The sequence below is a fragment of the Talpa europaea genome, assembly GCF_964194135.1.
Source record: "Talpa europaea genome assembly, chromosome: 12".
In the NCBI taxonomy this organism is placed as follows: Eukaryota; Metazoa; Chordata; class Mammalia; order Eulipotyphla; family Talpidae; genus Talpa; species Talpa europaea.
This window is the reverse complement of record NC_140079.1, coordinates 70,470,348-70,484,504: the sequence shown is the minus strand read 5'-3', so window position 1 is coordinate 70,484,504 and position 14,157 is coordinate 70,470,348. Positions and strand designations below refer to the sequence as shown.

General features: G+C 50.9%; 2 protein-coding genes across 5 annotated transcripts in view; one reads left to right on the top strand and one right to left on the bottom strand.

The window, feature by feature from the left end:
- Positions 1 to 515, bottom strand: part of COPA (COPI coat complex subunit alpha) — a gene marked incomplete at its 5' end in the record, with an annotated part of 35,327 nt that extends 34,812 nt beyond the window's left edge. For both annotated transcript variants that reach the window (XM_084251144.1, XM_084251145.1), the window contains one exon: positions 476 to 515. In XM_084251144.1, coding sequence (XP_084107270.1) covers positions 476 to 515 — 40 coding nt within the window. The remainder of the gene's footprint in view (positions 1 to 475) is intronic.
- Positions 516 to 711: 196 nt separating this feature from the next.
- NCSTN (nicastrin) lies at positions 712 to 13,294 on the top strand (the record flags this gene model as incomplete). Of its 3 annotated transcripts, XM_084248762.1 has the most annotated exons (17): positions 712 to 793; positions 1,948 to 2,052; positions 5,731 to 5,854; positions 6,068 to 6,189; positions 6,580 to 6,725; positions 7,700 to 7,850; positions 8,124 to 8,233; positions 8,482 to 8,634; positions 9,249 to 9,353; positions 9,534 to 9,611; positions 10,303 to 10,475; positions 11,160 to 11,262; positions 11,376 to 11,471; positions 11,738 to 11,825; positions 12,075 to 12,229; positions 12,456 to 12,668; positions 13,172 to 13,294. In XM_084248762.1, the coding sequence occupies 17 exons, from the start codon at positions 712 to 714 to the stop codon at positions 13,292 to 13,294; spliced, it is 2,127 nt and encodes a 708-aa protein (XP_084104888.1). The 3 variants fall into 3 exon arrangements, with proteins under 3 accessions (XP_084104888.1, XP_084104889.1, XP_084104890.1); XM_084248763.1 differs by lacking the exon at positions 12,456 to 12,668; XM_084248764.1 differs by lacking the exons at positions 7,700 to 7,850; positions 8,124 to 8,233; positions 8,482 to 8,634.
- Between the last annotated feature and the right edge of the window lie 863 nt (positions 13,295 to 14,157).

Here is a 14,157-nt window from a genome sequence, read left to right as displayed (position 1 = left end):
TCTGAAACAGATTTAATTAGGTGTCCTATATTTTATCTGGCAACTTTATCAATCTCAGACCTCGGAGTTACAGGCTTCAACGTCCTATTAACAGTGGAAACAACGTATCCTGATGCGGTGCAGCCAGGGCCCCATAGAGAGAGACGGCAAGTGCTGGACTCCAAAACTGTTACTGACTTGGATCGAAAGGCAGACGTCACCCCTCACAGCCACCCCTCAGAACCCCCTAAGGCGACTCCCCACTTCGCGGTCACCGGTCATGGGAAAAAACAAGGTTGGAAAATAGGCCCGGGGAGGAGGGGAAGAACCGGAGGCGGACCGCGGGGTCCACACTGGGCGGATACTACCCGAATTAGGGGGTCTTGCCGGGGGTCCCACGGAAACGCCGGGAAAAAGGCCTTCCTCCCGCGCCCTTTCCCCTGACAGCACGTCCCGGGCACCCAGCCTCTGGCTTCCCCTTCGTCCTCGCCGCTACCTTTGACTCGCGCGCTCTTGGTCTCGAACTTGGTTAGCATCTCGCCGGCCTTGGCTCCGAGGGGCTAAGCCGAGGCGCCGCCGCCCGCTGGACTCCGCTACCCTCCACGTCAGCGCCCTCCGTGCCGGAAGTTCCAGACACAGACTTCCGGGTCCTGAGTCCCGGCCACAGAGACGTCGGGTGTGTCCTAGAGAGGCCTGCAGGCCGGGGACCGCCGCTTCCGCTCCGAGAGCAAGATGGCCGCAGCTGGGGGCGGCTCCACGGCCAGCTGGGGCAGTTGTGGCCTTCGCCTTCTGTCATTCTGCGTCCTGCTGGCAGGTGAGGCTCCCCGCTGAGAACTCACTCTGTGAAAAGCTCCTACTGTCTCGCCCCAGCGCCATCCCGGCTGGTCCCTTGGCCCCCCCAGTTCCCCGCCCTTAACTTCCCTGTCTCTTTCGTTCCCGCAACTGAAGTTCCCCAGTGGCCTGTCCCCTTCTTCTCCTACGGAGCGCGACTTGTCCTCTCTTCCTCCAGCCCTCTTGCCGCCTCCAGCCAACTGCCCCATTGTGTTCAGGCCCCTTCTCGCCCTCAGCACAACTCCCCGTGAGTCCAGCGCCTCCTTATCCCCTTAGTCCTAGCATCCCACCCGCAATCACAAAGACAGGTGTCTGGGTCCAGCGTTTTCCCAGCAGTGAGGTTTTAAGGGGAGTCCCTAGTTTGGGGGCTACAGCCGCATCAAGGGGTTGGGTCCTTGTTCCTTCTCTCTTCATTCCACCTAAACTGGCATACTGGCCTCTGCCTCCATGGGTAAAGTGAACCTGAGGTGGGGTATGGCCACTTATAGCTGTTCAGAAGTGAAATAAGGGAGGAGGTTATCTCTGTGTGCTGTTTGCTTGTTGCACACATCGTTTTGCCTTTCTCGTTGTTGAGACCCTAAAGTGCAAACGTAGCTATAGATAACTGTGACTGAGTCTCCCCAAATTCACATCTTCTTTAAAAATCCCCAAAGGAGACGCTGTAGGTGCCCCACAGTGGCCTCACGAAGTGACATGCTGATGTTAGATTATGACAGGTGTGTTCACACTCATGGAAGAATGCCCCAGGAAGATTTTTGTCATGATTTCTATTCTTAGAGTGGCATCTGTATCAGCTTATTAGTAATATACATATTACTAGCATACCAATTTACATACTACTGGAACATTGCAGTTGTCCATGCGACGAGAAGCTGCAAGTTAAATGCCTTTCTTTTGGCAAATCAAGTTTTCTCTCTTTTATCTTCTTTGTCAGCTACTGTGTGCAATTCTTAGTAACTCTGTGAGGCACATAAATGGATGAATGTATCTGTTCTTAATTGTGTGCCCAGAAGTGGGAAGAATGGGCATTAGCCCCATTTTAGAAATTATGATATTGAATGATATCATCGTTGAGGTGAGCTAGTAACTTCTACTGATGGTTCAGTTTCTTCTAACATTTTTTCCTCTTCTGATCAGGTTTGTGCTGGGGAAACTCAGTGGAGAGGAAGATCTACATCCCCTTAAATAAAACAGCTCCCTGTGTTCGTCTGCTCAATGCTACTCATCAGATTGGCTGCCAGTGTGAGTTGAAGTTGGGATTTGTGTTGTGCCCATTGATATTTCTGTCTGTGCCCTATACATTAAGATCCAAGTTGTGCCTTGGAAATCTCAGCCACAAATTAGACTCTACAGGTTTGAAGTGATAAAGAACCTTCTGTCAAACCAGGCAAGATCATTAAACTGCCCACTCAGCACCTTACACATGCATCTTGTTTAACCTGGCAGCCCATGAAGTAGCTGCTCTTGCTATCCACTTTATAAACAAGGAAACAGAGAAGGAGGGTGTCTTTTCCCGGGTCATTTTGGTAATAAGTGATGAAGCTAGGATTAGCGCCCCAGTGATCCAAGTTCTAAGACAGGATTTTTTTTTTTAAATAGAGGCATGTTTTTATTTATTTATTTATTTGTTTATTTGTTTTGTTTATACATGCACTGGGTACAGTCAGAAGCGCAGGAGGGTGAGAGAATTCACCAGAGCCAGAGCAGGGAGCAGAGCAGGCAGAAGGACCGAAATACACTGCTGAGGGGAGCAGCGGGTGGCAGGAGAGGCCTGCGTGCCATGTGGGACCCTCCTCTGGTGGCTGGGGAGCAGCCGGGGATCGAACCGGTGCCGCGGAGGCCGCGGGCAGCTTCGCAACCCAGCGCTCTACCGCTGCGCCACCGGGGAGGCCCGACAGGATTTTTTTTTTTAAGATTTATTCATTTTTATGCAAGAACTGGGGTACAGGCCAGAGGCGTAGGAGGGTGAGAGGATTCACCAGAGACAGAGCGGGGAGCAGAACAGGCACTCGGGCCGAAATACACTGCTGAGGGGAGCAGTGGGCACGACAAGAGAGGTCTGCTGTGCCATGTGGGTATCTCCCTGGCCAGCCAGCTGGGAATCGAACCCATGCTCCAGAGGCTGCGGACAGCTTCACAGTGCTGCGCTCAACCCACTGCACCACTGGGGAGGCCCCTAAGGTAGGATTCTTAACCACCCAGTAGGTCAAGTAAAAAACTATCCTGTTTTTAATGCAGAAAGACATTTCATATCCCAGTGCCCCCACTCATCTTTTTGGGACGAAATGGGCTTTTGTAAGGCCATTAATTGAACTGTTTGAAGAGAAGGCATTGAGAAAATCATATAGTTGCAAGAGGAATTAGTGAAGTGTGTGGGGACTTGTTTTTATGCTTTGTAATGTGCTCCAAATCAGGGTACCATCACAACATGGCTATAAAACTATAAAAGGAGGGAAAATTGAGATCTGAAGGCTGAATCCCATTCCCTCTGCTGCTAATCTGCTGTCTTCAGACTCAGTTCTTCTGGGGATAGAAGCTTTGTCAGAATGTAGCTTTGTAGGGAGGCAGGAACTTAAGGTCTGATCGTGGTTTTTTCATCATCAAATTGGTCTCTGAATTTCAGTTTACTCTTGTAGAAATGGTTAGACTATACCTGTACCACACTCAAAATCAAGTTGCCTTTTATTAGCTGTTTGGTGAGGATGCTGAGTGCTTAATGTGGACTCACCAGTACTGTATGGTTGGCTGAACCTCTGCACTTAGAAGAAGAAAACTAATACTCTGGAAGTGAAGGGCTTGCTCATGGTGGTGGTTACTGCTTTTCTGCTTTCCTCCCCGGAACTTTGTACTCTGTTGATTATCTCATGTCCATGCCTGCTACAGGATGTGCTTGGGAGTAGGATATCTGGTTCTAAACAGCTCCAAGTGAAAGATTTGTTAGACTTGATTCTTGCACTGCATTTGTGGGTAGAAGAGATCTGTGTGGGCTGAGAGCAGACTGCTAATTTCGTTGGAGCACCACTCTGGTGCTAAAGGGTAGGCCCCCATCCTCCTGGAGCCAGGCTCTAAGATTCCCCCTTTGGGGATGAGTCATGGACTATAATGTTCTTAGAACAACCATGAAAGTGTGCAAAGCAGCCTCTAGAAAATGAAGCCAAACGCAGAGAAACAGGGGTGGGGCTGGACTCTGCTTCTTCATTAAGATCTTGTTTCCTTTTTAACCTGTTTATTGTAGGTCTGACTTTATCATATCTGTTTGTCCTGAGCAAGCCGTGCCCTCTTTAATTAGAGTTGCTAACGTGATAAATTGAGGAGAAAGATTTTCTGATTATAATGGCTTAATTTTTTATTATACCTTGTTTCAGTGGACCCTTTGAAAGTATGCAAAAGGAACAATGAGTAATTTTCCTTTCCTTCATTCATTTTATTTCCTTTTGTAATCTGTTCCCATGGTATGAGATAAATAGAGGTGGAAAAGTTGCCAGAGAAAGTAAGTATGGTGCTTGAGATGACACTGGCAGTGACTGGAACCGAGGTTAGACTCCAGGATTTTTCAGTCTATTGTCAGAGCTTGCTTTCCTCCTTGGAACTGAAGTTATATATATTTTATTTGCCAGGCTAGCTTTTCCTTTTCCCATGTTTTAAATGCTGTTGTTTTATTTACAACTGCCATTTGTAACTAGATTTTTACTGAAGTTATTCCAGTTTCTGATACTCCCCTGTAGCTGATTATCACTGCCAACATGAGCTTATTAAGTTTTGACTACATATAAGATTTAGTTGAAAGTTGGAGACCTGTTTCCATGTCTAGATTTTACCAGATGCCAAGGGAGAAAAATTCTAACTTTGCTGGCAGTTGAAAAGTACTTATGGGTTTTGTTTCATGCGTATTATGATTTTTTCAGTGCCTTGTTCTAGAGCCATAATTCTCATGCTGTGTATAATAAAGAACCACTGGTGGTGTGCTTTGAAAATACACATAGCTGGCCTCACCTTTTGAGATGTTAATTTAGTAGATGGAAGGTAAAGCCCAAGCATCTGTATTTTTTGAAACACCAAAATGATTCTGATACACAGCCAGGGTGAGAACTGCTGCCCAAAACAATTCATGAATGGCACCTCCTTTTTTGAGTGAGGAGAAGAGGGATGAACACAGATCTATCTCAAGGAAGTTGAGGGATGTTGTTACATAGGAGTCAAGACATTCTGAACCAGGGACATCCATCCTCTAGTGCAGTGCTTCCCAGTCTTTTCACATCAGAGACACACAGATGTTATTTGTATAGCCTGCTAGCCTGCTAGGAGCCTCCTAGCACATACAGAAAGGACATCCTGGGATAACGAACAAGGCTGCTCCTGGCTAGGGGTAACCAGACTTACCCAAAAAGGATGGGAGTCAGTAGTCACACATCTCTTAACTCATGCCAGGCCTATGAGTTAGGAAGCACTGTTTTCAAGATCTCAGAATTTTTGATTAACTTTACCTAAAACTGGCCCAAAGCAAGTAAAGTCATTTCCAAATAGGACAAAAGGAAGGAGAGGCAGGAAGGCTGCTAGGCCCGAGGAAATGTGCAGTTTTACAGTGGAAAATTCAGTCTAGAACTCCAAGCTAGAGGCCTAGAACCTGCCATTTCCTGAAGAAAATCAAGGTGTGAAAATTAGGTAAACACTTTGGCAAGACAGTGAAGATTAGAGAGCCTTTCTGACATTGAGTGAACAGACCTCTGCTGAGCAGTCCTCTTGAGCTCCTTTCCTTTGTCCCCCATTCTGTGGGGGCAGTTCAGCCTTCAAGGGCAGAGGCAACTGCACTAGCCCCAGTGGATTGTGACATCCCTGGGGGATAAAAGGCCTGCAGAATCAGGGAGGCAAAATCAGAACTGTCACCTGTGAGAGTTTTACCCTCACTGTCTGTCCTGGCAGCTTCCATCAGTGGGGACACAGGAGTTATCCACGTGGTGGAGAAGGCGGAAGACCTGCAGTGGGTGCTGAAAGATGGCCCCAACCCCCCATATGTGGTGCTGCTGGAGGGCACACTCTTCACCAGGTGAGACAGGAGTACCTGTAGGGATGCACACATCCCTCACACAGAATGAATGAGTTTGAGTCCTGAGCTCAGATTGGGTCACCCAGAAGTTAGAGATTGGAAAGGTAAGAAACAAATCAAACCAGTGTGACATTGGTTTCCACTCTTAGGGCAGCATAGCAGGTTACCAGATACCTTCCTGTTTTTCTTCATGGTACTCCCTCCTTAATGTAGGGATCTGATGGATAAGCTGAAGGGGAAAAACACCCGAATTGCCGGACTCGCAGTATCCTTGGCCAAGCCCAGCCCGGCCGCTGGCTTCTCGCCCAGTGTGCAGTGCCCCAATGATGGGTTTGGTAAGAGCCTTAGAGGATCAGGGGAACTGGTGTCACTCGAAGCTCATTGTTGCTTTGTGTGTGTGTGTGTGTGTGTGTGTGTGTGTGTGTGTATGTCTTTATGTGTGTGAGCAGCTGACTCCCAAACAGAAGATGGTGTTTCTTAGTCTCTGCCACTCATGCCTTCCTTCTGCTTCCCACTCCTCCGCTGACCTTCCCTCCTTCCTTTGTGGCACATGTGCAGACCCCTAATTGCACAGTCAGGGGCTCCCTATTACTAGTGCCTGTTTGACCATAGGTGAGATGCTTGCTTCTTTGAGTCAGTTCCTCTGGACCGCTTAGTCCCAATGCTGCCATTGCCTTAAAAGCTATGAGGTCTCTAAGTACTTGGTATCTCCTTCCCCCCTTCAGGCATTTACTCAAGCTCCTATGGACCAGAGTTTGCTCACTGCAAAGAAGTGGTGTGGAATACTCTGGGTGATGGCTTGGCCTATGAAGATTTTAGTTTCCCCATCTTTCTTCTAGAAGATGAAAATGAAACCAAAGTCATCAAGCAGGTAATGACTGCGTTGGCCCCAAGCAGCCCCAGTATTATTATCCAGGTTCTCCTGTCTGGGGGTCCAATCTACCAGTGTACCCTCTGAAAGACAGAAGCTCTACGAAGAGCAAAGACGCTTCTTTTCCCTCACCCCCCCCCCGCTTTGCCATTTCTCTCCAGTCTGGTATCATGGCATTACAGGATTTAGACTGAAAAAAATGTAAAGGATATTTAATGTGAGACAAGGTATATATATAACCCCTTGTTAAGAACCCCAGTCACGGCCTCCCTGGTGGCGCAGGGGTTAAAGTAGTGCTACCAAGCTATCACCAGCCACTGCAACATGAGTTCGATCCCCAGCCAGGGAGGTGACCCACATGGTGCAGCGGACCTCTCCTGACTCTCCTGCTGCTCCCCTCAGCAGTGAATTTCACTAGATCTGCATGTTCTGCTCCCGACTGTCGCTGGTGAATCCTCTCACCCGCCGAGCCCCAGTTCTTATATGTGTACATGAATAAAATAAATTAAAAAAAAAAACCCAATTAGGTAAAAAAGAGCAGCATTGGACTTGGAATTGAGAGAGTTGGTTCAGTAAGTTCTGAAGTTCTTTTAGCTGTAATATTCTCTAATTCTGGTCACACTGCTTTGTTTTGACACATAGCAGTCAAGAGATTTATCTAAAGTTACATGGTGAGTTGATTTCAAACCAGCTCAAATTTGGCTTTGGTCTCCAGCTCTGTGCACTTTATAGCCTATCACACTCGGAGCAGTGACTAAGGTCCAGACTGGGCTGGGCTGTTTGGGATGAGGGAATTCCACCCACCCCCACTTAGTCACCAAGTCTGCCCCTTCACACCTCCTGACAAGCTGTATCTTTGACCTTACAGCATTTGTGTTGTGTGTGGACAAATGTAGATCAGGGACAGATGTGGGCCTGGTTTAAGGATGGAGTGGGGCTCCAGGCTGCTGCTCAGTGGACTGTCTCCCTTGCAGTGCTATCGAGACCACAACCTGGGTCAGAACGGCTCTGCGCCCACCTTCCCCCTGTGTGCCATGCAGCTCTTCTCACACATGCACGCCGTCATCAGCACTGTCACCTGCATGCGGCGCAGCTCCATCCAGAGCACTTTCAGCATCAACCCAGGTGGGACGCCAGGGACCACCCAGGGAGAAGAGGGGGCTGGGCACCAGCAGGGCACACTGGGTAAAAGAGTAGAAGAAACAGTTCTGGGCATTGAGACAGTTTGTTGTATGGTTGGTGGAGGCTGTGGCAGAGCCAACCTGGAACAGCAGAGGGAGAGAAGATGGCTCCTGGGGTGCTGGTCAGTGGGTCACAGGGGCCTTCCTGCTTTCTCTGTCTCTTACCCACCCTCTCCCTGTCCCCATCTCCCATTGACTCACTGTTTGTCCTGTTTAGAGATTGTGTGTGACCCTCTGTCTGACTACAACGTATGGAGCATGCTCCGGCCTATAAATACATCAGGGACCCTGGAGCCAGAGAACAGGGTTGTGGTCGCTGCCACCCGGGTGAGTGTTGGCCCTGACTGCGTGGCTAGGCTGCGCAGAAGGGCTGGCAGGCCTTCCTCAGGCCTATCAGGTTTCAGAGTTGCTGCCTGGGAGCCTTGGTGCAGTGGGGTGGGCTGTTGGCCTCTAGTCCTGGCAGTCATCCTAGCTAGTCACCCCAGGAAGTGTGTATTCTCTTGGCTAGCCAGGATGGTGAGTAGGGCTTGGTCCTAATTTCCATTTCCACATTGCCCCCTGCTTTTCTACACCAGTTGGACAGCCGATCCTTCTTTTGGAATGTGGCCCCTGGGGCTGAAAGCACAGTTGCCTCCTTTGTCACCCAGCTGGCTGCAGCGGAAGCTTTGCAGAAGGCCTCTGATGTGACCACCCTGCCCCGCAATGTCATGTTTGTCTTCTTTCAAGGGGTAAGGGTGCTGGGGTGGGGGTAGGGGCTGGATAAAGTGGGAGTGGCTGTGACTTCTCATCACTGACCCAAGTTGTTACTCAGCTGAGAGCTTCTATACCCATCTTCATATGTTTCCCTTCAAGTCCCCCATTTCAAACACTTGTGCCCTGACCTGGAGTTGGTGGACTGCCAGCTCTCCCTCCCCCTTAGTAGAATCTATTTTCAGTATCTTTTTTTATTTTCTGGACCCCTTTACTGGCACCTTCACCCAAGATCCCCAAGGCTCTTATCCCTCCACTGGACCCCTCCAGCCTGGCCCAGAATAAGGAAAAGCAGTCCTGGCTGCATTGGCGGGTAGGGGAGAATCAAGGGGCGTGGAACAGCTGATATCTGCCTCAGGCTTTGACGGAGGCCGCCCTCATCATTCTGGGCTCGGGAAGCTCTGTGATGCATGTGTGAGGGACAGTCCCAGCTGGACAGTGAGAGGGGAAGAAAGCTGGTCACATGACTGAGAGCCGGCCAGCAGTGAAATGCCATGAGATGCAGCCTTCAAAGCTTTGATGGTCTGACCTTGAGGAACCACAGCTGCCCTGACCCTCTGGAATCTGTCCCTCCCCCAATCTCTACCCTCAGGAAACATTTGACTATATCGGTAGCTCAAGGATGGTCTACGACATGGAGAAGGGCAAGTTTCCTGTGCAGCTGGAGAACATCGACTCCTTTGTGGAGCTGGGACAGGTGGGCAGCCCAGGTCCTCTGTCCTCCTTCCACATAGAGGTCCTCCTTTGTTGTTCTGTTGTCGGTTCTGCAGGTATCACCTCCTCTTCCTTGACTCCTCTTCTGAGCCCACTCCTTTCTCCCAGGATGGGCTAATACGGGGGACTGAATATAAATGTGGCTTCTTTATCCTCCACCCAGGTGGCCCTAAGAAATTCACTAGAGCTTTGGATGCACACAGACCCCATGTCTCAGAAAAATGATTCTGTGCAGAAGCAGGTAAACTGAGCATCTCTCCTCACTGTCTATTCAACATTTGGGAATGGGAGCACCATGCCCACCAGGGCCTGTGAGACAGCACTCTAGGTTGGGTGTTGGGTAAAGGATGGACAGTATGGCTGCTCCAACTCCTCGACAGACTGTGAGCTCAGCAGCATCATTTCTTGGGATGGGCAGCTGTCTGATGGGCCTGTGCCCATTAAGGACTGTCATGGTCCCTTTCCTCCCTGCTGACTGGAAATCCCTACCCATTGCCTGGCCATGCCAGCCCCACCATTCTCACTGCTGTTCGAGACCCTTCCTGCCCTCACATCTAGCTTCAGAAAAGCCTGTTTCCCTCCATGGGCACCACCCTATCTGGACTCCTGTGCAGCATCAGCACAGTGTTGTCCACTGTTTGTATCTAGTTCTGCACAAGAGACAAGTGATGTGTCCATGAAGCTAGGATAGACCTGGGAACAGCGGGTTTACCTACAGAGATGAAAACACAGGTTTTAGCCTTCTTTGTGCAGTTTCCTACCCTAGAAAGGATGGTGAGAGCTACAGGAATTTTAGAATCCTGATTCCCAAAGACTTGAGGGTTAGGTCTCAGGTAACAGGCCAGTCCCCTAAGCAGGGGATTTGAGCATTTCATTCCTAATCGAGACCTTCTGCTTCTCATCCTGGCTGCCATCTCTCCCTGTCTCCCCAGGTGGAGGCACTTCTGAACACGCTGAACAACAGTGCCACTGGTGTCCCTACCGTGGTCCTCAAGAGACCCAACCAGTCCCAACCCCTCCCACCATCTTCCCTGCAGCGGTTTCTCCGGGCTCGCAATATCTCTGGCGTTGTCCTTACGGACCACTCTGCTGCCTTCCATAACCGGTAAGGAGCACCAGCCTCTTCCTTTCCTTGAAGAGTCTGTTTTGTCGTCTGTGTTCCTTCTCCCCACACCTCCCCCCAGTGGCCGGGGATGGAACCGGCGCTGCAGAGGCTGTGGGCAGCTTCGCAACCCAATGCTCAACCGCTGCGCCACCAGGGAGGCCCTGAACATTTTTGGATTGATTCTGTGGGCAGCATTTTTTGATGGTAAAGGCTGGGGGGCTGTCCTCATCCCTTTCCTAAGTTCCAGCTCCTGTAGCTCCCCCAGGAGCACCAAGGTGGTTGACCTGGTGGTAGTATAGATCTGTGAGCAGACCTGGTCCTGGTACCTATTAATCCTGTCGTGGCTACTCAAGCCATTCTTTGGAACAGTCAGGTGTTCTGACACTGTGTGGCAGACTCTCAGTGTCATCTTAGCTGTCCTCCATCACCAGCCCAAAGACACAGGTGTTTCCTGTGTTTAAACAGTCTTTGAGAGGAAGAGATTTCCCTCTCCCTGGTCTTTTCTACCTTTCTGTCAGAGAAGTTTCTGTCTGATAACCCCCAATCCCCATTCTCCACCCTGTTCCCCACCTCCTGGCTCTATGCCCCTGGATGAATAGTGCTTGAGGGCACATGGGGGGCACTTGAGAAGGGAGGGGGCAGGGGCACAGAGTGTGGCTAGGTTGATGCTTGCTTTCCTGGCAGTTATTACCAGAGCATTTATGACACTGCTGAGAACATCAACATCAGCTATCCCAAAGGGAAGAGCCCAGAAGAGGACCTGAATGTGGTCACAGACACTGCCAAGGTAGCTCACCAGGCAGGGGAGGCCTGGCTGGGGCCTGGTGGGAGCAGGGAAGAGAGTTAGAGTATCAGATCTTGGGTAGAGGGATGACCACTCAGCTCCTATCACTGCCACAGGCCCTGGCAGATGTGGCCACGCTGCTGGGACGCGCCCTGTACCAGCTTGCAGGAGGCACCAACTTCACAGACTCCATCCAGGCTGATCCCCACACGGTAAGAGTGAGCAGACGCTGACTTCTGCTGTCCCCAACTACACAGCAGCTGCCCTATCCCATAAGTCCCCCAGCATGGAGTTTGGCATGCCTGTACAGCCAGTGGGGACTTCTGAGGCAGAGAGCTCTGGGTGGGCCTATGAGCACCCAGTGAGCCAGCCACTGCCTCCCAAGCCCAGCAGGTCTGGGTCCCACCCTCGATGGATCATCACTGATAACTCTCTCTGGACTCAATTCCAAGTACTCTTGTCTCTATCCCAATCATAGGTCACCCGCCTGCTCTATGGGTTCCTGGTTAGAGCCAATAACTCCTGGTTCCAGTCCATCCTCAGGCAAGACCTACGCGCCTACTTGGGTAAGCAGCTGGTGTGGGGGTGGGACCCTTAGCCCAGAAAAGAAGTAGAAGAAAAGTCTTTTTGTTTAAATCTTTACTTTTTTTCCCTTTTCCTCTCTATTTTCTTTTCTACCCTTTTCCTTTCCTTTCCCTGATATTTGTTGGATCCTTTCCTCTTACCCTTTTCTCGGACTCCTGCCAATCTTGGATCATTCCTACCTGCATCCGTCCTTCTACCCACCCACCTTCCTGCCCTCTGCTCTTCTACAGGGGACGGGCCTCTGCAGCACTACATCGCTGTCTCCAGCCCCACCAACACTACGTACGTTGTGCAGTACGCCCTGGCGAACCTGACTGGCATGGTGGTCGACCTTACTCGAGAGCAGTGTCAGGACCCAAGTAAAGTCCCCACTGAGAACAAGGATGTGAGTGGCAGTGGGTGTTGGTGGTGCCTGTGGGGCCCTTTCTGGGGAATGTGGGATAGTCTCCTGGCCCACTTGGACCCAGGAGATTGGGATGGAGAGGTGGGCGGGGGGGATGCAGCCCTTCGACTAAGTGTTGAAGAGACAGAAGCCTGGGTGGGAGCGGGCCATCTGGGGAAAGATGTGAGGGAAGGCAACAGCCCGTGCTGTGGTCTGTCTTCTTTTGCAGCTGTATGAATACTCGTGGGTGCAGGGTCCTTTGGACTCCAATGGGACAGAGCGGCTGCCCCACTGTGTGCGTTCCACGGCACGGCTGGCCAGGGCCTTGTCCCCTGCCTTTGAACTGAGGCAGTGGGGCTCCACAGAATACTCTACATGGACAGAGAGCCGCTGGAAGGACATCAGTGCCCGGATATTTCTGATAGCCAGCAAGGAGCTTGAGGTGAGGGAGGAGAGAAGATAGCAGAGGCCACGTCACCTCCTCCTGCTCTTGTCCCTTCTCTCATTTGCCCCATCCATCCCTTGAGAACCAGGGCGGCCCATGAGGAGGCTTGCTTTCCCTGGTAGTTAGAAACTTCATTCTGGGCCCAGGGGGTTGCTCTTCACTCCAGGGACCCATTCGCCCTCCATAGGCTGCCCCCGGGCTCTCCCGGCACCCTAGGGATGGGTCCCTCTAATACTAGATTCCTGTCACAGGTAAGTGAGAGGGCATTGCCAGAGGCATTAGTCTCGAGCCCTACAGTCGGATGCTTACGTCTAAATCATACAAAACGGAAGCTGACCAGAGGCTCTAGAATTCACTTTTCAAATGGGGAAGCACTGCCTGCGATGGCCCAATCCATGGTGCTTTCGCCCCCATCAGAGTTCCAGTGCCCTGGCCCCCAGTCCCGGAGCCTTACCCCAACTGCACTGAGTTCTGAGAGCACCCTCTCCCTGCCCCCACAGTTCATCACCCTGATGGTGGGCTTCGGCATCCTTGTCTTCTCGCTCGTTGTCACCTACTGCATCAATGCCAAAGCTGACGTCCTCTTCATTGCTCCCCGGGAGCCGGGAGCCGTGTCTTACTGAGGTGGACTCCAGGTTGTCCTGCCAGCTCTGCACTTCACTTCCTGGTCACTGTCCCGCTGGGACAGAAGCCACTAGCTTGTCACTGGAATCTCTAGGCCTGGCTCAGCCTGGGTCTAACAGAGAGAGGTGGGACTGCCAGCAAGAGACTGTGAGAGATAAACAAGTCGCCCTCCCCAGCTCCCCTCCTGGCTGCCATTCACTCTCCTCTTTCTCCCCCACTGCATTCCGGGATCACAAATAGAAGCACATGCTCCTATTTGACTCCCTTAATTCCCACCTTAACGTCCTCTTTTTCTCGGCACTCTTCTATCCTACATCTGTCCTGTCCAAGCCCCCAACCCCCACGCCTGCCCTACCCTGCCACCCTCCTGATCAGGGAGAAGAACTTGGGCTGAAGCCAGGAACAAGCCCCAGGAGGATGAGGAACCACAGGCCCAGCCTACATCCCTTCTCACTGTCCTCCTCCAGGCCCTTCGATGGCACAGCAGTGTGGGCACGCTGCTGGGTGGGTGTGCAACCTCCAGCCCACAGTGCTTGGTCATCATTTTTACTACGCTGTAATATCTATTTTTGTTGGGTCCCCCCACCTTGTTTTGGGTGTAAATATATAAATAGCAAGTTTCGTTAAAATAGGTCCCACACAACGTGTACCGTTACCTGTTCTTTCTGGACTGGAAGTCATGAAATTGTCACCTCACACACTCACTCCTGGGTCTCCAGAGGCCCATAGAAAGCTCTGTCAAAGGTAGTATGTCCACCCAGTTTTTCTTGTAAGAACAGTGTTAGCATAGTTTGTCCTCCTTCGTATTAGATGAGTGTTTATTTGCTCAGACTGGCCAGAGTACATTGGTGAGGGAGTCCAC